Source organism: Haematobia irritans, chromosome 2, assembly GCF_050003625.1.
Source record: "Haematobia irritans isolate KBUSLIRL chromosome 2, ASM5000362v1, whole genome shotgun sequence".
Classification (NCBI taxonomy): Eukaryota; Metazoa; Arthropoda; class Insecta; order Diptera; family Muscidae; genus Haematobia; species Haematobia irritans.
In genome coordinates, this window is record NC_134398.1 from 71,274,211 (window position 1) to 71,297,642 (window position 23,432).

Sequence of the window (23,432 nt, forward strand, 5' to 3'; positions counted from 1 at the left end):
TTTTCCCCTTTATTGTATAATAAATGTATATGCGCACATTTTTCAACCAAAATTGAAACTATCCATAATTTTAATTAAATTTTCGAGAACTAATATCAGAAATAAGAGAATACTAGGATATAGTACAATAGTAAAGCAAATGTGAATGAAAAAAAGCATGCCGGGTTCCAAAGATTTTGTCTTTACTTTAACAGTTTGGGTATTAATTCCGAGCCAAAGAAGCGGAGAATACAAGTAAGAATACTTTAAAGACGTAATTCTCTTTCAAAATTTGCGGGTTATGTACTTGCTTCTAGGAAGCAAATGTTAATTTTTCATTTTTTTAGATTTTTTTCGTCAGTTGTTATTTTTTTCCATATTAAGACTCGACTTCCAGTAGAAATTATGCTATGTTTCAAGTAAAAAGCGTCTTTAAAATAAAGTGTTGGAAAACATGTCTTATTTTTTAACGATTTTTTGCTTTGTAGGCAAGATGCAAAAAGGAAACAAATTTAAAGACAATTTTATTAATTTTAAAGAATTTTTCTTAATTATTAAAGTCACGTTGACCTTACCTCAAAAATTTTATCTTTCATGTTATGATACACATTTTTAAGTAAAATCACTTAATTATAAGGACATTACAACTTCATTCAAAAGTTTATTGCCTTTTGGAAAAGAAAAAAAACTTTATTTTGAGAAATGCGTCTTCCATGTTAAGCAAAATTTGCATTCTTATTCTAAGGACATGGAATCTTTGACTTCACGACAATATTTTTTTCAGTGTAGAAAACAAAAAAATTAAATATAAATAAGATCGTTTAATTGCATTTATTTGACGTTCATTACAAACATCTTTGTAGTAATACGGGATGAAATTGATCGAAAGTACTGTTGTTACTTTTACAACACATACTAGATATATATTTTGACATTTGCCGTTTTTGAAAACAATTACTAAAAAACACGTTGTGTTTTCCCCAATGTACGTACGTACAAAAATACATATCGTACATTTTAAACGTTTACTCACACTACGCTAAGTACTAGCTAAATTTGAAATTACCTACACAGTGTAATTTCAAAGTTACACATTTCATTCAAGTAATATTTTATTCGGAGCGGAGCGGTTTCTCATTTGGAAACCGCTCCGCTTCCGCTCCGCTCCGGATTTTAGAAATGCCGCTCCCGCTCCGGCAAAAAAAGGGCTTGCTCCGCTCCGCTCCACGCTCCGCTCCGCTCCACGCTCCGCTCCGCTCCGCTCCGGATCCCTGGTTCAAAGGCATGCGACTTTAACGGAAGGACGAAAAATTAAAAATATTTGTGTTTTATGAAATTTTTTTGAAGCAAAGATTATAAACTTTATTTTAATTAAAATTTGATTATTTTAAAGAAATTGGTCCTTAATATTTTGTAAATTTCGCATCCTAAAATTTAGGTTGCGTGATCTTTAACAGGTTGGCTGATAAGTCCCCGGTCTAACAAAGAACAACACATTTTATTGTCAAAATTCGTTTTTATTATTCAACATACTTCCCTTCAAGAGCGATACAACGATTATAACGACCTTCCAATTTTTTGATTCCTTCGGTTTGCCTCAAAATAGACCTCAGTTTCGGCGATCACCTCTTCATTGCAGCCAAACTTTTTCCCTGCGAGCATCCTTTTGAGGTCTGAGAACAAGAAAACGCCGCTGGGGGCCAGATCTGGAGAATACGGTGGGTGGGGAAGCAATTCGAAGCCCAATTCATGAATTTTTGCCATCGTTCTCAATGACTTGTGGCACGGTGCGTTGTCTTGGTGGTACAACACTTTTTTCTTCTTCATCTGGGACCGTTTTGCCGCGATTTCGACCTTCAAACGATCCAATAACGCCATATAATAGTCACTGTTGATGGTTTTTCCCTTCTCAAGATAATCGATAAAAATTATTCCATGCGCATCCCTAGGTTAGGTTAGGTTATGTGGCAGCCCGATGTATCAGGCTCACTTAGACTATTCAGTCCATTGTGATACCACAGTGGTGAACTTCTCTCTTATCACTGAGTGCTGCCCGATTCCATGTTAAGCTCAATGACAAGGGACCTCCTTTTTATAGCCGAGTCCGAACGGCGTTCCACATTCCAGTGAAACCACTTAGAGAAGCTTTGAAACCCTCAGAAATGTCACCTGCATTACTGAGGTGGGATAATCCACCGCTGAAAAACTTTTTGGTGTTAGGTCGTAGCAGGAATCGAACCCACGACCTTGTGTATGCAAGGCGGGCATGCTAACCATTGCACCACGGTGGCTCCCTAAAAACAGAGGTCATTACTTTGCCAGCGGACTTTTGAGTCTTTCCACGCTTCGGAGACGGTTCACCGGTCGCTGTCCACTCAGCCGACTGTCGATTGGACTCAGGAGTGTAGTGATGGAGCCATGTTTCATCCATTATCACATAACGACGGAAAAACTCGGGTATGTTACGAGTTAACAGCTGCAAACACCGCTCAGAATCATCAACACGTTGTTGTTTTTGGTCAAATGTGAGCTCGCGCGGCACCCATTTTGCACAGAGCTTCCGCATATCCAAATATTGATGAATGATATGACCAACACGTTCCTTTGATATTTTTTACGGCCTCTGCTATCTCGATCAACTTCATTTTACGGCCATTCAAAATCATTTTGTGGATTTTTTTGATGTTTTCGTCGGTAACCATCTCTTTCGGGCGTCCACTGCGTTCACCGTCCTCCGTGCTCATTTCACCACTCTTGAATTTTGCATACCAATCAATTATTGTTGATTTGGGGCAGAGTCCGGAAACTCATTATCAAGCCAAGTTTTTGCTTCCACCGTAGTTTTTCCCTTCAGAAAACAGTATTTTATCAAAACACGAAATTCCTTTTTTTCCATTTTTTTCACAATAACAAAAGTTGCTTCACAAAAGACGCTCTATCTCACAAACTAATTGACTTACAGACGTCAAATTTTGACACGAATCGTTTGAAGGTTGGTACTATATAAAAATAAAATGCATTTAATACTAGCGACGCGACGTGTCAGACCGGGGACTTATCAGCCAACCTGTTAATATCACGTAAATATTTTTTTTTCAGTGCAGAGTTAGTATGCCACTAATATTGAGTCCATTATTAAAAAAGATGAAATCGCTAAATTGGTGTGGGTAATAAATCAAAATTTGTGAAAATTGGGAAATATATTTATGTAATAGCTACATGTAAGTCTAACTACATTGAACAAAATATTGACCTAATATGGAAGATTATGCAACCTAAATTTTAGTACTCGAAATTTAGGCAATGGTAAGGACAAATTCTTTAAAATAATGGCATTTTAATAAAAATAAAGTTTATAATCCTTGCTTCAAATTTTTTTTTCATTAAATTTAGGACACAAATCTTGAAATTTTGCGTCCCTCTGTTGAAGTTGTAGATCTTTGAAGTAAGGCAAATGTTCTTTAAAATAAAGAAAAACATTTTTAATTTAAAGAAATCGTCTTTGACTCAACTGACATATTGAATTTTTAAATTTAAGATGAAAACGCTTCAAATATAGGCTAAGACTTATTTTAAGAATTTGCATGTTTGGTTTAAAGTTTTTTTTAGCATTAAGAAAACAGTTTTTACTTTGAAGTACTTGGCGTAATTTGGATTTTGAAAGGGAAATTTGTTGTACATGAATACCTTTATTAATATATCGCAAACAGAAAATAAAAATTCGTGAATGAGATCTGTAGCCAATTTTAATTTTATCGATCCTAGATTTAAAGCCAGGGAGGTCCGTAAAAAATGTCTTTATTTTAAAGAAGCCGCATCTTTCGTGTTTTGATAAAATACTGTTTTCTGAAGGGAAAAAATACGGTGGAAGCAAAAACTTGGCTTTATAATGAGTTTCCGGACTCTGCCCCAGGGAAATCAACAATAATTGATTGGTATGCAAAATTCAAGCGTGGTGAAATGAGCACGGAGGGCGGTGAACGCCCGAAAGAGGTGGTTACCGACGAAAACATCAAAAAATCCACAAAATGATTTTGAATGACCGTAAAATGAAGTTGATCGAGATAGCAGAGGCCTTAAAGATATCAAAGGAACGTGTTGGTCATATAATTCATCAATATTTGGATATGCGGAAGCTCTGTGCAAAATGGGTGCCGCGCGAGCTCACATTTGACCAAAAACAACAACGTGTTGATGATTCTGAGCGGTGTTTGCAGCTGTTAACTCGTAATACACCCGAGTTTTTCCGTCGATATGTGACAATATATGAAACATGGCTCCATCACTACACTTCTGAGTCCAATCGACAGTCGGCTGAGTGGACAGCGACCGGTGAACCGTCTCCGAAGCGTGGAAAGACTCAAAAGTCCGCTGGCAAAGTAATGGCCTCTGTTTTTTGGGATGCGCATGGAATAATTTTTATCGATTATCTTGAGAAGGGAAAAACCATCAACAGTGACTATTATATGGCGTTATTGGATCGTTTGAAGGTCGAAATCGCGGCAAAACGGCCCCATATGAAGGAGAAAAAAGTGTTGTTCCACCAAGACAACGCACCGTGCCACAAGTCATTGAGAACGATGGCAAAAATTCATGAATTGGGCTTCGAACTGCTTCCACACCCACCGTATTCTCCAGATCTGGCCCCCAGCGGCTTTTTCTTGTTCTCAGACCTCAAAAGGATGCTCGCAGGGAAAAAATTTGGCTGCAATGAAGAGGTGATCGCCGAAACTGAGGCATATTTTGAGGCAAAACCGAAGGAGTACTACCAAAATGGTATAAAAAAATTGGAAGATCGTTATAATCGTTGTATCGCTCTTGAAGGGAACTATGTTGAATAATAACAAGTATATAAAGCAGTAAATTTTGCCGGGCCGAATCTTAAATACCCATGAATCAAATATAATAGTTTACTTTGAAAACTCTTCGTCGTATTGGGTTACTTGATAATATATAGAAATTGCAGGGGGTTTGATGACAAATCTTCTCCCAAGCAAGTCTTTTCCCGAAGACAAACTTTAAAGATTTTACCTATGAAGACCAGATCAGAGTCTGGATTTATGAGAACCAATTTTGTTTGAGTTTTAGAGAATTATAAACATACCGTGTATATGATGAAATTACGCCTTGATTTGAAATCTTAAATCTGTAGATTTTTTCCGCCATTATTTAAACAAATACGATGAGTTAAATCTGGAAATTCTACTTTCAGTTTCAAGCAATTTTCATGACCATGAAAGAAGTGTTTTCTTTTTTGAGAAACGTAATTTAAGACAAGCAAAGTTTTTTGACACAAATTTTAGAGATAACCGTTGAATAAACGAAAATACTTTATAAGAAAAGGAAATCCCGTTTGTCTAAAATTTCATTATAGATTATTAATTTCCAGCAAATCGTATAAAAACTACGGATTCTAGAAGCCCAAGAAATAAAGCCGGGAGATTGATTTATATTGGGGCTATACCAAAACATGGACCGATAGGTATCATTTGCTACTCACATATTTGTGATCTTAAAATACCTCCAGACTTTCAATTTCAAACAAATCGGCTAAAAAATATAGTCTCTATACGCTTAAGAAGTAAAAATCGAGAGATCCGTCTATATGGGGGTTATACCAAAAAATGGACCTCGATATACCTCAATTTCAGCACACTTATTAGTGGTCTAAAAATACATCTCGATTTCGAATTTCAGGCAAATCGGGTAATAAATAAAGTTTATAGAAGCTCAAGAATTTCAGGCAAATCGGATGGTAAATATAGTTTCTAGAAGCCCAAAATCGGGAGATCGGTCTATATGGGGGCTATACCAAAACATGGACCGACGGGCACTATTTTCGACACACCTTTTTATGGTCCCAAAAGAACTCTAGAATTTCAATTTCAGGAAAATCGGATAGAAAATATAGTTTCTAGAAGCCCAAGACGCAAAATCGGGAGATCAGTCTATATGGGGGCTATACCAAAACATGGACCGATGAGCACCATTTGAGGACCATAAAAAATGGTCCTCAAATACCTCTAGATTTCAAATTTCAGGCAAATCGGATGGTAAACATAGTTTCTAGAAGACCTAGAAGCAAAATCGGGAGATCGGTCTATATGGGGGCTATACCAAGACTCCAAATCGGGAGGTTGGTTTATATGGGGGCTATATCAAAACATGGACCGATACGGACCATTTTCGACACACCTCTTTATGGTCGCAAAATATCTCTAGATTTTCAATTTCAGACAAATCGGATAGAAAATACTGTTTCTAGACGCGTAAGAAGCAAAATCGGGAGATCGGTCTATATGGTAGCTATACCAAAACATGGACCGATACGGACCATTTTCGACACACCTCTTTATAGTCCCACAATACCTCTAGATTTCCAATTTCAGGCAAATCGAATGGTAAATATAGTTTCTAGACGCCCAAGAAGCAAAATCGAGAGATCGGTCTATATGGGGGCTATACCAAAACATGGACTGATACGGACCATTTTCGACACACCTCTTTATGGTTCCAAAATACCTCTAGATTTCAACTTTCAGGCAAATCGGATGGTAAATATAGTTTCTAGACGCCCAAGAAGCAAACATCGGGAGATCGGTCTATATGGGGGCTATACCAAACCATAGACCGATACGGACCATTTTCGACACACCTCTTTATGGTTCCAAAATACCTCTAGATTTCCAATTTCAGGCAAATCTGATAAAAACTACGGTTTTTATAGGCCCAAGACCCCAAATAGGGAGGTCGGTTTATATGGGGACTATATCAAAACTTGGACCGATATAGCCCATCTTCGAACTTGACCTGCCTGCAAACAAAAAACGAATCTGTGCCAAATTTCGGGACGATAGCGCCATTATTGAAGGCTGTAGCGTGGTTACAACAGACAGACAGACAGACAGACAGACAGACAGACGGACATGCTTATATCGTCTTAGAATTTCTCCCTGATCAAGAATATATATACTTTATATAGTCGGAAATCGATATTTCGATGTGTTACAAACGGAATGACAAACTTATTATACCCCCGTCACCATTTTATGGTGGTGGGTATAAAAACGAATTTTGACAAAAAAATGTGTTTTTCTTTGTTAGACCGGGGACTTATCAGCCAATGGCACACTTAACCCTTTCACTACCGATGTCCACTTAGAAGGACATTCGAAAAAGACACCAAATTCTATTTTCCCACTTAGTTTCGATTTATTTCTCGATGTTATTTTAAAGTAGAGGCTTTCATCTAAATAAGCTATAAATATTTTCCATATTGGTGAGGTCGAAAATACATTTTTATAAACTTCTTTAGCAATAAACGAAAAATATGAAAATTTGAGAAAATTTTTCTACTGTATGTTTCTAGTAAATGGACATTCATACAAAAACTATAGCCGATACTTTTTCGGTTTCTTTTTTGTATTTTTTCTCACACTTTGCAGCATATTATAGGCCAAATAGCGCTTATTTTCGTAAGGCCATTTGGTCACAATTCAAGAATCAAGTTTTCAGAACAAGCTCATATATCTCTTGAAGTAATTGAGGTAGGTTTTCAAAATGGCAATTTTTGTTCTACATGCTGTTAGTACAAGTATAAACAGAAGAAAATTTAAAGCTTTTAACATTAGGTTTATTTCGGTAGTGAAAGGGTTAAAGGGTGGTATATTAGATTCAATTGTGGCAAATTTGACTCCGATCGGTTAGTAAATGAATGCAATCTGAACCCATTTATCGAAATCGATGCATATATATGGGAGCTACATCAATAGCGTTCGTTCTTATGACAAAAAGACACTCTGTACCAAATTTCATCGAAATCGGTTAATAAATGCGACCGGAATTCTGCGAACACCAAATACATGGACGGACGGACGGACACCAAGGGCTAGATCGACTCAGGAGGTGATTCTGAGTCGATCGGTATATATTTTATGGGGTCTAAAATCAATATTTCTGGTAGGCACATTTTTTGGCAGAACAAAGTTATCATACCCTGACCACTATGTGGTTTAGGGTATATGTTAATGACCACTATATGGTTTAGGGTGTAAATATATATATGTTTCACAAAATTAAATTAAAAAAATATTCAAAATTACATAGATGTATGTTATTAAAACTATATAATATTTCATTTTGCTACAGACCTTTTCCGAAATTGGAAAATTCGAGTTTCCTTTGATATCCCTCCATACTTACAAGAATCTCTAGATTCATCCACATTTAAAAAAGCTTTTTGATTAATTGTTCATAGGTTAATTTTTATTATTATTTTTCTTATAGAAATTCATTGAATTATTGTATAAAACAATACTTGGCAATGTAATGAGAAGAAATAATAAAACTTAAACAGTATCTTAATTGTTAAACATATAATTTCATACGCTAACATCTGTCCAATTGTATGCATTCCATAATAAATGTTCAAAATTGTTGGCAGAGTGTTTGTTGGAAGATAATTGTTCTACAAAATGTTTATAAATTCATTGAAAAATCTCACTTCAAAATGCAATAAGTTTAAGTACTTTTGTACTTATATACTATACTTATTTAACAGTTTCAGGGCCGATTTCTAAATGTGACCGCATACAAAAATTGTCTATACACCGGTGAAATACTAATCGGGGGATAAAAAACTGGCAATTAGAAAAATAATTTAATTGTTAACTACTGGCCAAATGAGGAGATTTAAGGATGAATGTATATTACACTGAGAAAAATATAATAATTATAATATGTGGAGAAATCGTTATGAGTCGCATATTGACTTTGTATATAACTTTAAGCTCTTTAACTTGTAAATTTTTTCTAAGGTATTGTGAGATTATCCAAATAATTGAGAAATGCTTTGAAATTACAATATAAACTATAGATACACAATAAATTTCAATGTCAAATAAAATAAAAAATAAAAAACATTTTAATACTTTCTACTTACAATCTATTAAATTTCTATATCTATGCTTTACAGTAATTAAAAGTTTATATAATAAGCAAATGTAAAGCATTTGTTGTAAGCAAAATAATTGTAAATATTTCTCTTTTGTTAAAATTTATAATTTCCTGTGTTTACATCACTTAATTCCTTATATACACCTTTAGCATACTACATTTGTATTTATATTATATTCATTTCTTGAATTCGAAGTAAATATTAAAACAATAAATGACTTAAATAACACATTTAAACCAAACAATAAAATTAATTGGTAAATACAAGATTATACGATATTCTAAAACTAAAAAAACATATATTGAAATAGTTTTCATTTGGAGATTTTCTTTTGTAAAATTAAATTTTATCAAAATAAGGAATTTTTTGGACTTATTCTTATACATTAAGGAAGAATATAAAGTAAGCTAAGTTTTGCAAAATAATGTGTACATTGAAAAAATCATAATTAAAATGTATATCTAATAAAAAAAGGATAAAACACTGAAGGAATGACAAGATTCATTTTACACATAAACATCGTGGCTATTATTTCTATTTTTAAATAAAATCATAATGAAGCCATTTTCATATATTCAACAACAAAAACAAAGATCCGACCACATAATGATGCATATTAAATTGTTAACATAGACATTTGGTACACTTTTATTATTACTACTTTTCCCATTTCTTCTTTTTTACCAAAATGTATTTTTTGATTTTTACTTGAGATTTTCCTTTGTTTTATTTTGAGATTTATTTTAATTTGTTGTATATATTTATATAAATATATTACATATTTAATTGAAGAATAGTTATTAAGAAACAGATTTGTCTTACTTCTTTTTTATCACAGCTGCATTGCAAGATTAATTCGCAAATGGAACTAATAAAAAAATCAATTGATAATTTGCGCAAATATTCATGTAGTAACGTCTTATCAAAGCATTCTTTTTCATAGATTTCAATTAATTATAATGCTTAGTATAAAGGTATGCCTAAAATTATAGATATGATATATTGTATATTTGAATGTTTGCAAAAAATTGGCATTAATACTATATACAGTGGCGTGCAGTAATGAGTACATAATTCATTTGTTTTTCCTTTCGTCAATGCCAAATTGGGAAATAACGAAGAAAATTAATACAAATATCTTTTGTTTATTCACTGTCCTATTCGCAATAAAACAACAATAAACTAAAAAAAAAACAATTCTGAGTACAGTCCCACCATCATTAAGAAATCGCTATTATAAAAGGAGGATTTTGCAAAAGGACAATAAAAATGCACGCAGAGGATTTTATTTTTTCTCTCAATTGTAAACGGAACAACGAAAATCAAGGAACAGGATAGTAATACATCCTGTGTCAATAACCAAATAGAAACAAAAACCAACAAAATCTTTTAGTGAACAAATTTTTTTGTGAAAAACTAAACGAAAATATTGACAATTATAAATGCGACAAAATATAATGTTATAATAATGTCTCTAACCATTATACAAACAAAAATCTGTATCATCCCTATAATTACAAATTTCCGAGCAATATAGGCAAAACAATTATCATAGAGAATATAATAATTATAAAGGAAATAATAATAATGATTACAGAGATAATAATTATAACAATTATAGGGAAATTAATTCGGGTAATTTCCATCGACCAACAACAGGAAACTCTGCAGAAAATGTGTTCAGTTAGTTCGAACCAATGGAGTTGATAATATTCAAATAAATATGAGTAATCTCCAATTGGCAGGACACCCTGACCCTCAGATTAACCAAAATCGCTTATTCGCAAAAAATATAAGAAGATTCAAATTTCTAACTGACAATCAACCAATTAAATTTATTCACTCAAAGTAGGGTCAGAACAAAAATCAATCGACAAAATTTTGAATCTATAGTTCAAACCTGGAACAAACTGAAAATTTTCCTACACAGCCTCGTGAAAAGTCACATCGGTTTTCTTATTGTTCATTCCTTTTGTTTGTAATTGTTTTCTTTCTCTGAAAATGAAGTCAAATATTGTACAACAATTCAATCTCATGTTAAATTGTATCATAGAAATTCCTACGTTCGATGGAACTGATCAGAATGAGCTTCCAGATTTTTTCTCTCAAATAGAATCCATATTGCCTTCAGGAAAGCAATATAAATATTTTATTCCGGTATAGAAAAAATATAGAAAAAACAAGGGAAGTGCTATACAGCCATGGTGCTATTACTAGTTGGGCGCACATAAAAGACGTACTTATGTCTCACTTTGGAGAAAAGGAGACTGGACAGGAACTTATGGATAAACTCAAAACTTGGGGGGTTAAATTCCATTATTGAAAAGTACTATTACGACATGTACAAATTAAGAAACAGGTTACATAATGTGTTTAAAGGAAATCTACCAGAACCACCAAAAAAATTTTTTTGCGAGAAACCCGGACACACGTTTAAGTTAATATTGGAAGCTAGGCATCAAAATTATACTGCCTTAGGCCATAATCCAAAGAAGACTCATAGCGCCTCATTTAGAACATTTAAATTATGCAGAGACTAATACACATAATGCTATTGTTGTAACCCAGCATAAACTACCTTCCATTAATAGTGTATAAAGCTACAGCTTTATACTTATCAAAATATTTGAATATTTAAATTCGAATTAAAATGTAACGTCCATTTTGAATTACAATAACTTCTAAATTATAGTTTGAAAATATTTGAAATGAACTCTTTAGTCTTAGAACATAAATGTAAATGTCAAACAAAATGAATTAAATTGTACTAAAAAGATTTCTTGGTAGGTTGTAACTTAAAATGTTTCCACTCTTTGTTAACCACTATAACCGGATCAACATCATTGGTGAGGAACTTCATCATCAACAATAAACACTAACTTGAACTAATCGACTTGGGTTTTATTTTTCTGTCTCCTCTACTTGTGTACTTATACTTGTGTGGATTGATCTCATTCCCCGAGAGAATTTATCCCCACAAGTTACTCACATTGTCTTCCACAAATAGGAAATCGTTTCTCTGGTGAGGTTGTCTCTAAGGCCTATGATACAGTCCACAACAACCGTCTAGTCTTCTCGCCGCACTCCATCACTGCCATCACTCACTGAGTTGGAGTCACCCCCCTACAACCTGGTTACCATAGCCCACTTGTTTTGTTCATGGTCCTCTCGCAAAGAGAAATAGAGAATTCAGCAGCAGAGGCAAATATCTCACAAGAAGGAACAATGAGGTAAACGAAGATGATACAACCCAAGCTCAAGTCAGTATGATCACGGTGTCGGTAAGCTTAATTGCTTGAAATTATTGATCGGATGATTATTGTTAGTTTATGTGGTTAAGGCGTAAATAACAAAGTATAAAATTGAAAACGTGTGCAGAGGTTTAGTGCGAATTAAGAATTAATAATTTTCAGAAAATTTTATGATAAGAATTACCTATGATTTGTGTCGAAATCAGTATAAGATGTAATTTTAAATAATGAAAAATTTTAACATCGACAATCGAAAAAGCAAAAGTGAAAGTGAAAACTTTGAAACTTAAAAAAAGACGGGAAAAACAATTAAAATTAAGTTTATTGTAAATGCCGTATTATGTAAAAAACCTACAAATATTATTACATAATCTTTTTCAGTCTTGGCAAACCGAAATTAATGTCCACCCAAAAAAAGGGAAACCAAAAAAGAGTAAACCGTTATAATTTTTAAAGAAGAAACGAGCATACAAAATTTTGTCAAGTCACAAATTCCGCTATACGCATATTACGTAATATTCAAGTTGCATGTTAAGAAAGCGCATTGTAAAATACACATGCAAACCAGTTTTTTATTATGTCCCTTATTCTTTAAATTCATTTCGTTCTTCTTTTCTGAAGTTTAAAATTTTCTGCATTCATCTTTCGCTTCACTTTCTAGCCATATATGGTAATATTTTTAGCGTTCTATTCCAACGTTCCCATAAAGTGTAATAACTATATCTCTCATGAGTACTACTTTGTACACATACATTATTAAATACTGTGGGAGAAACATCCACAAAAGTATAGATCTGAATCGGGAAGTTATATCTCATGAGATGTTGCAAAACATACGGCCTACATAATTTCTGTGTTTACTTTTCGCTAATTTGCCTTTAATTTCTGCCACCTCCTGATTTAACAAAAGAAAAAAACGGGAAAAGAAACAGCATTAATTTAAAATTCTGAGACACATGAGTTTATAAGTTTTATTCAAGGAAGTAGAAAGTGTGAAAATATTTCAAAATGTTTATCAAATCGAAAAACCAAAACGAAAAGTGAATTAAAACGGAAAATTAAAATGTCGTTCGTTTAAACTTAAAATAGAAAAATATTTAATGAAAAGCAAAGAAAACTTATCAACAATTCATCATTGCCAAGGTAACTTTTATTAATTTTTTATTGCACTAACCCACTCTAATATACAAAATTATCACGCTCAATATTAAACACATACATAGACCTTGCGCTCTTCCCCTTCACCACATAAACAAAATCAATAAAATTTAAGAGAGTGTAGTCCACAAAGGTTTATTTAAGAGAGAACACGTACAGTGTTAAATTTGTGTTCACATACGAGTACATTCATATAATACGCTCGAGAAATTTATTCGGTACATTACAAGGCAATAGCTAAGGAGAAATTATTTAATTTAAAAGACAGCATCAATATCGTCAAATCGTAAGAGTAAGGAGTATACCATCGCAAGAGTATACCATTCAAGAAAGTGGAACACGTATAGTGTTTCGGATTTCTCACGTACAAGTTATTCTTGGAAAGGACATATATACGGTGATATATATGCACTCGGGAAAACATGATTCTGTAAATTGCGTGTTGAAATTGAAGAAAAACATGGTTTAAGTTTATTTATTTGAACAAACTCAACAACAGCGATTAAATTATGCATGGAAGCGTAAAGCAGACTTTAAGGGGAAATGTTATTTACAATTATAAAATTTTTCTAAATACAGTAACGAATATAACAAAGTAAAATCGGCGAATATTTATGTGAGGATAACAAATTTAATAAATACAATACTAATGAATATATATGCAATATATATTATATAATATATATACAATCAATATAATATATATACAATCAATAATTATAAATTACAATTTGATATATACAATTCTATACGTGGTAACAAAATTTTAAAGAATTTCTGTGGACTTGTAGTCATTGGTCATTATTATTGAATATGCACCAGTGTTCTATTTAAGTTAAACTTCTCGTTATCAGTTGTAAATGAGCATATTGTTGGTCTCACTTAATAAATGAAATCGCATTTATGGAACCCTCTCTTAGTCCCGCTAGTCTGGGAAATTGTAGTACGGCACAGGTTGTATAGTCACCCTACACAAAACTATACTTCACTAGTTGAAAATCTTGCTCCAAGAACCCGGAGAAATTTTCGTTAAAAATCAGTATTATAGGTTCATAGTTACCCTACGCAAAACTATACCAATTTTTTTTTAATCTTGTTCCCAGTACCAGAGGAAATTTTCGTTACGGTCAGTCTTACAGGTTCATAGTTACCCTTCACAAAACTATACAAAATCCAGTAAAAATTTGCTCTCGATATCAAGGGGATTTTACTAAGGAATTCGGTGAAAACCTCGGAAACTATTCGTTTTTTGTATATCTCCCTCGCAACATCAGGGAGGGGCTTCTTAAGAATCGCCATTGTAGGTTCATAGTCACCCTATATAAAACTATATGAGATCTTTTAAATTCGCACTGCCAATACTAGAGAAATTTTGGTAAAATTCGCTTTGTGGCCCTCGGGGACTATTTGTATTAAATTTTCGTATATCGCCCTCGAAATATCAGGGGAGCTTCTTAGGAACCGGTATCAAAGGTTTCATAGTCACCCTACGGGAAAACAAACTATGCACCATCATTAGAAATCTTGCTTGCGAAAGAAGGTTTAACGCTGCTTAATTGGTTTATTATTAAACCTACATAGAACGACTGAACACATATATTTTTAAATCAATGCGATTCGTGGCAGTTGGGGTTTTATTTAAAATTCTGGACAATTTAGTTGTTTGAGGTAGTCGCCTTGCATGGGACTATTGGATACATATATTCTTGAGACAGTGATTTGTAATAATTGGGTTAATTTAAAATTCAAATCAATTTCATTGTTTGACAGTTTACTGTATCCTTTTTTCCTTTCCTTTGAAAGTCGTTACATAGGGGACTGTTTCATTAGTGTCACAACTGCCAGTTTGGAAACACGATGACAGAGCCATCGGAAAAGAGTCATACCTCCATCACAGAGGAAACGTCGTTAAAGCACGACAAATTTTTATTAGATTGTGATCAAATGATCATTTTGTGTTCTGCCATAGAAAAACTCAATATCATTGAGCAGACGGAGTCTTTACTGCAAGTGAGATTGGAAGATATGGATCAGAGATGGCGTAAGGTTCAAATGTCCTATGAAACCGTAATGCTATCGCCTGATTTAGACACTCCTAAAAATCTTAAGGAAAATGCCAGTGTTAATTATAACATATGCTTAGAGACCTACTATGTGGGTAGATCGCGACTTTTGGATATGATGAAGATCACAGCTTCGTCCAATCCTCGAAGTGAGGCATCCAGATTGGCCATAAGCCCAAATGAGTTCCCTAGTCCACGACTTAGTTTGACTGATAATCAACAGGCTGAGTCCTCTGGAATTTACATCAAGGTTCCCCCATGTGACACCGAAGTTTTTAAGGGAGGTTACGAAGAATGGCCGTCTTTTCGTGACATGTTCACGGCGGTCTACGTAAACCACCCAAAACTAACAAGGGCCCAAAAATTGTATCATCTGAGGAATAAGACTCAGGGCCCCGCTGGCGCGATAGTGAAGCGTTACCCACTCTGCGATGAAAATTTCGATTTGGCATGGGGAGCTCTGAAGTCGAGATATGAGAACAAACGCGTGTTGGTTGATAACCAACTGAAAATACTTTTTGATATCCCTGTAGCCTCAGTTGAAACGAGCGATTCCATTCAAAGGATACAATCTACGGTAAATGATTGTTTGTCAACCCTTAAAGCTCTGGCAGTTGATACTGAGCATTGGGATCCCATTCTTATTTACTTAATCTCGACAAAGCTTCCCGATAAGACTCTCTCTTTGTGGGAAGAATCCCTAAAATCCCATACTGAGTTGCCCATGTGGTCCCAACTGGATGAATTTAGTTAACAGATTTGAAATTGTCGAGCGATTATCTAGTATCAAGTCAACGAAGGATAGATATAGTATAGCGTCGCCTAACACACAAGGGATTCAGACATACTCATCACAGGAGAAGCTGAGCTTTTCATGCCCATTATGCGATTCCGATCATTCCATACGGGTATGTCAGAAATTTCGAAGATTATCTCAACAGGAAAGGGTTGATTTTGCTTTCAAAAGGAAATTGTGCAACAACTGCCTTTCTCCCAATCATCTTAAGCAGAAATGCAAAAGCAAGAATACGTGCATAATCTGCCATAAAACTCATCATTCTTTATTGCATTTGAACAGAAGATATGAATCCGATAGTATGGTGGCGAATAAGCCTGGTGCAGGGAAAGAACGTGGAACCACCGACAATAATGGGCAGTCGGATGGGATATCCACGGAAGACCAACCGTCTTCTTCGAACCAAAACACCCAGGTGCATGTAAATTATGCTTCAAACAGTGAAGTCATTTTACTCAGAACTGCTTTGGTTCAGATAGTTCTGAGGGGCGAATTATTTACGGTTAGAGCTCTCATAGACCCGGGCTCACAGCGAACATTTGTATCGGAGAGACTCATGCAACTTTTGCATATTCCCTCAAGAAGGGCTCAATTTGAAATATTTGGTATAGGTGGTCAGAACCAGACTGCCAATAAGGAGTGCGAAATTTGTTTATACTCGTATCGTTATGATTTAAAGTTCTCGATAAATGCCATAGTTCTGCCAAAGGTAACACAACGATTACCAGCTCGATCTTTCACTGTCCCGAATCCACGCGATCTTCATGATATCGATTTGGCGGATCCAAACTTCAACAAATCTGCACAAATCGATCTCATATTGGGAAACGACTCCGAACGCTTCATAAATATAGACGGTGTTAGGAAGAATGTCTGTGGTGACACGTCCGCATATAACACGGTTTTCGGATGGGTCCTTAGTGGCCCCATGGAAGCGGAAGAAGTGCATGTTTTTACAACTAACGTGGTCCCATCTGAATCTCCTTCTCTTGAGGAGATTTTACGTACATTTTGGGAAAGCGAAGAGGTCCCACTTTCGCGTCCTCTCTCAGAAGACGATCAATATTGCGAGGAACTTTATTCGAAAACCACAACCCGTCAATCTGACGGAAAATATGTTGTGCGATTGCCTTTCAAGAGAGAATTTCCGGATTCTATATATCTAGGGTCATCCCGATTTCTTGCTCTTGGGCAGCTTACTAGAATGGAGCAAACACTTTCCAAAGATTCCGACCTCCAAACCGAATACAATTCGGTTCTCAACGAATACATTACTTTAGGGCATATGGAGGAAACATCCAATAAAGAAATAGTTTCGAATGGCAAGTATAGTTCATTTTATCTTCCTCATCACGCCGTGGTGCGTCCCGAACACAAAACCACAAAAGTCAGGATTGTGTTCAATGCCTCCCGAAAATCCAAATCAGGATTTTCCTTAAATGATGTTCTCTTAACGGGACCTACGCTCCAGACCGATTTAATATCTACGGTTCTGAATTGGAGACAATATAAGTATGTTTTCTGCGGAGACATACAAAAAATGTACAGGCAAATCCTCGTACATCCCAATGATCGCCCATATCAAAGAGTTTTACACCAAAACTCTCCCAATGGTATTGTCAAAGACTACCAGCTTAACACAGTTACGTTTGGCTTAAATTGCGCTCCATATCTAGCCATACGTACCCTACAGCAACTTGCTTCTGACTGTGAGCAACAGTTCCCTAATGTAGCGTCTATATTGCGAAAAGAGACATATGTTGATGACATTTTGTCAGGTGGCTTTTCAATTGATGAAACCAAGCTACTGCAATCTCAGCTCATATTAACCCTATCTTCTGCTGGGTTCCCGCTGAAAAAAATTACAGCCAACGATTCTCAGCTTTTGGATCATTTACCACCGGAAGATTTATACGACTTAGACTTTTTGCGCCTTGGCGAGGCAAGTTCGACAAAAACACTTGGCATCAAATGGAATGCCCTAACAGATTCTTTTGAATATGCTATGAAACCGGTGCAAAATTCCACGCAAGTGACAAAGAGAAAGGTACTGTCAACGGTAGCCCAACTTTTCGACCCGGCTGGGTGGATAACACCAATAATAATAAAAGCCAAAATTTTGATGCAACAATTGTGGTTGGAGGGATCAGGATGGGATGAGACATTAAGTAAAGACTCTTGCCATTCATGGGAACAATTACTTTTAGATTTCGAGCACATAAGCTCAATTCGAATTCCCCGTTGGATACAGTATATGCCATCCGATCGTGTCCAGATTCATGGATTCTCAGACGCTTCTAAGGCAGCTTACTGTGCATGCGTCTATGTCAGGATTCAGTCCTCGGATTACACAGTCTTCTCAAACCTTTTAGTTGCCAAGAGTAAAGTTGCACCCTTGCAAACTGTATGTTTGCCCCGCTTGGAACTCAATGGAGCAGAGTTACTTGCAAGGCTTGTGAAATATGTGGTTTCCAAATTTGATTTTAAGCACACAGACATTGTATTGTGGACAGATTCGTCCATCGTTCTTGGTTGGCTCTCAAAACCACCATGGTCTTGGGAGACCTACGTGGCAAATCGCACATCAAAGATACACACACTCGTTCCCAAAGCTCAGTGGCGGCATGTACCTACACATGACAATCCAGCCGATATAGGTACAAGAGGCTGTAGGCCGCAAGACCTGTGTAACAATTTACTTTGGTGGAATGGACCTTCATGGATCGCAAACCCACCGGACACTTGGCCAAAACGAAGCCCAGTAACCACACCAGAAACTGCAAAGAAGGTGCAAACCTTGCATGCTTCCTTAGAACATTGGGATATTTTAGATAGATTTTCATCGTATACAAAGGCACTCCGTGTGCTATCATATGTGTTTCGGTTTTATGATTCCACGTATCGTAGAAATTTTAGGAATGTTTCATACTCTACAGTCTGTCTTACCCATAAGGAGATCGCATTCGTAAAAAGAAGATTAATAATCCTAAGCCAAAAACGCTACTTTAAACAGGAGTACGACGCTATTTTACTCAGTATTCCTATACCCAAAGAAAGTTCTTTGAGACATGTCAACCCATTCATCGACCAAGAAGGCATTCTCCGTGTTAATGGCCGGTTATCCCATTCTTCTCTTCCGTACAGTGAAAGCCATCCAATTATTCTATCCGGTAATTCCAGGCTTTGTTATTTATACCTGGTGCATCTTCACGGTTTTTTAGTACACGCCGATTGTATTCTAATGTGTAGAATGGTTCAGACCGAATTCTACATTTCTAGATTACGAACCAGAGTCAAATCCATTATTCGAAAGTGCAAAACTTGTACAATTTTCAAACAAAAACCATGTTCTCAAATCATGGCCCCATTACCATTAGACAGGTGCACCATTACACCACCCTTTCATGTCACTGGTCTTGATTTCGCCGGCCCTTTTGAACTCAAGTCTTCTTATTTGCGAAAGAGTCCCCTTGTGAAAGGTTATGTGTCAGTTTTCGTATGCTTCGCCACGAAGGCCATACATTTGGAACCTTGTTCCGATTTGTCATCAGCAGCATTTGGGGCAACTTTCGCTCGGTTTGTTGGGAGGCGAGGCCTACCCAGAAGGGTAGTATCAGATAATGGACGTAATTTTGTAGGCGCTAGTAGAATTCTCCTAAGAGAATTTTCAAAATTTATCAAATGCACTTCAGATGACATCTCGGATAAATACGTATCTCATGGGTTTGAATGGAGTTTTATTCCTCCTCACGCGCCACACATGGGCGGCCTCTGGGAGGCTGCTGTGAAAAGCTTCAAACACCATTTTAAAAGAGTTGCTGGATCTCATAAATTCACATATGAGCAATTTGCCACAATTTTAGCTCGAATAGAGGGTGTTCTTAACTCTCGTCCCATTAGTGCGATCTCGGAAGACCCGTCCGACTTAACAGCTCTCACCCCAGGTCACTTTTTAAAAGGCGCTCCGATGTTATCGTTACCGGAAGCATGTATGGACAATTTATCACTCGTTAATAGGTGGACAAAGCTTAAAGCTTTACATCACCAATTTGCTATACAATGGAAAAATGACTATCTCAAATCGCTACAAAAGCGATACAAATGGGAGCAATCGACTCCAAACATCAAATTGGGAGACTTAGTAGTAATAATAGATGATTTGCTTCCCCCAAATGAATGGCGACTCGGTCGCATTGAACAAACCCACTTTGGCCCAGATGGTAGAGTACGAATAGTGGATGTTCGAACCGCAACCGGACTCATTAGCCGTCCTATAGTAAAGTTGTGTCACCTACCGTTTTTCAATTCTGATAACACCGTTCAATAAAGCCACTTTTCACATAATCTGCGATCTTCCCTTTGGGAGAGACCGCATTCATAATAACACTACTTTTAACTTTTCCTTTTACAGAACCACTCGCACTTCAGATACTTATCGTTGTAAGCTATGCAAGGAATTTCACAGCATTCGAGTCTGTCCCAGATTTCGACAAATGACGCCTTTGGGAAGGAGTAGGACGGTAAGACTCCATAAGTATTGCATAAATTGCCTCGCAAAGAGCCACACGGTTTCAAAATGTACGTCAAAAAATAAATGCAAAAAATGTCACAATTATCATCACACCATGTTGCATCCACATCGTCCAGTTGTTTCTCCATCCACTCAAAATCGAGAACGAGCTAAGCAACAACATCATCGTCAACAAAACTCACCAGCGAAAAAGAAACATAATCGTCAACAAGGGCAAAGCAACAATAGCCAACGGAAAACCACCAACAAAAAGCGCGATAATCCACAAGTAGATCATCGACTTTTATCAGTTGCGATTCATTCGTTAGCGTCAGTCCTTTGCGCCAGCCATGGTCCAACCACAATTTAGGCCCGGCGCCATGTATAAAGCTACAGCTTTATACTTATCAAAATATTTGAATATTTAAATTCGAATTAAAATGTAACGTCCATTTTGAATTACAATAACTTCTAAATTATAGTTTGAAAATATTTGAAATGAACTCTTTAGTCTTAGAACATAAATGTAAATGTCAAACAAAATGAATTAAATTGTACTAAAAAGATTTCTTGGTAGGTTGTAACTTAAAATGTTTCCACTCTTTGTTAACCACTATAACCGGATCAACATCATTGGTGAGGAACTTCATCATCAACAATAAACACTAACTTGAACTAATCGACTTGGGTTTTATTTTTCTGTCTCCTCTACTTGTGTACTTATACTTGTGTGGATTGATCTCATTCCCCGAGAGAATTTATCCCCACAAGTTACTCACATTGTCTTCCACAAATAGGAAATCGTTTCTCTGGTGAGGTTGTCTCTAAGGCCTATGATACAGTCCACAACAACCGTCTAGTCTTCTCGCCGCACTCCATCACTGCCATCACTCACTGAGTTGGAGTCACCCCCCTACAACCTGGTTACCATAGCCCACTTGTTTTGTTCAAATAGAACATAGAAGATGTTGCATACTGTAATAATCATATTTCACAACCGATGACATGATCATTGATATTATTTTAATCTAGCTTCTTATTTAAACAATTAAATATATTAATATTTCCGACCAATTAATTCCGAATGTTGAATATATATATAATTTTACATTAACAAATAAAGTTTAGTTCTGATCATATCATCAAACCATCCAAACGTGTTTAATTTGGTCGGGCTCATCCGGAGTTAGGTTCTTTAAAAAAAATTAAGACCATTTAATCGGTGAAACTAAAAAGAGAGCTAAAGCTCCATAAAAAAGAATCAAAAGGAGATCTTATCTCCTTGATTTTTTTTAACCTAAATAGTCTATCAAGGACTAAAATTGGCGCAGTCGGTAGGATACCAATTCGTATTGGTATCCGTGAAACGTCCTACGGACAAAAAAAGAGAACAAAGTGAAATAATTCTGTGTAAAAGGATAGAACAAATAAAAAAAGTTTTGTTCTGTGTAAAAGAACAAAGTGAAACAACCCTGTGTAAAAGGATATAACATATGAAAAACAAAAATTTAATTGAAAATAATTAACATTAAGAACTAATCCTGTGTAAAAAGATATAAAATTAATTAACATAAAAAACTAATCCTGCGTAAAAAGATATAAAATTAATTAATATTAAGAACTAATTCGTTATACAAAACTCGAAAAAATTTTATCAACAAAATGAATCCTCCAATACAAGCAGGAAATACTACCTTGGGCACAGCTGTTATAACCCAGCATAAACTGTCTTTCCATTAATAGAATATAGCAGAGACTCATGTTGCATACTGTAATAATCATATTCACAACCGATCACATGATCGATAGTATTATTTTAATATAGCATTCTTATTTCCAGACAATTAAATCTGTTCATGTTTCCGGTCAATAAAAATTTACAATAAAAAGAACAAAGGATAAAGATTCCAATTTCATAAAAATAAAAGACTGAAAGTGGTGATAAGACACCACTTTAGCATAATCATATTTCCGAATGTTAAATATAAATAATTTTACTTAAACAAATAAAGTTCAGTTTTGATCATATCATCAAACCATCCAAACGTGTTTAATTTTATCGGGCTCACCCGGTGTCAGGTTCTTTTAAAAAGTTAAGACCATTTTTCGGTGAAACTAAAAAGAGAGTTAAAGCTCCATAAAAAAATAATCAAAAGGATATTTTATCTCCTTGATCTTTTTTAAATACTCAAATAGTCTATCAAGGACTAAAATTGGCGCAGTCGTTTTGGTATCCGTGAAACGTCCTACGGACAGAAATATAAATTTTAATTTTGTTCTCTGTAAAAGAACAAAGTGAAATAATTCTGTGAAAAAGGATACAAAAATAAAAAACAACATTTTTTTGTTCTGTGTAAAAGAACAAAGTGGAACAATCCTGTGTAAAAGGATATACAGTTGATATAAAAATAACTAACACTAAAAACTTAATCTTGTGTCAAAGGATATATAGTTAATATTAAGAAGAAATATTTTTATCAATAAAATGAATCCTCCAGTACAAACAGGAAATGCAGCCTTGGGCGCAGCGGCAAATAACGGCGGCCTAAGAACCTTAGGCATCAATCCCCTAACATACATACAGAAATTAAGAGAGTTCGATGGGAAAAGGAAGACTTAACTTCCTTCATAACAAATGTAGATGATATTATCCCCACATCATAGATGCCCAGTAGTGGCTAATTTCAGCAATTTCAACTCACACGTATTCTTACGCTCT

General features: G+C 35.3%; 2 protein-coding genes across 4 annotated transcripts in view; one reads left to right on the forward strand and one right to left on the reverse strand.

Moving 5' to 3' along the window:
• Window positions 1-8,215: 8,215 nt before the first annotated feature.
• The window catches only part of Tsp26A (Tetraspanin 26A), a 90,889-nt gene continuing 75,672 nt past the window's right edge, over window positions 8,216-23,432 (reverse strand). For all 3 annotated transcript variants that reach the window (XR_012719298.1, XR_012719299.1, XR_012719296.1), the window contains one exon: window positions 8,216-9,915. The gene's annotated coding sequence lies outside the window, so the exon portion shown is untranslated. The remainder of the gene's footprint in view (window positions 9,916-23,432) is intronic.
• Window positions 16,505-20,530, forward strand: LOC142224630 (uncharacterized). Its single transcript, XM_075294412.1, has one exon. The coding sequence runs from the start codon at window positions 16,505-16,507 to the stop codon at window positions 20,528-20,530; it is 4,026 nt and encodes a 1,341-aa protein (XP_075150527.1).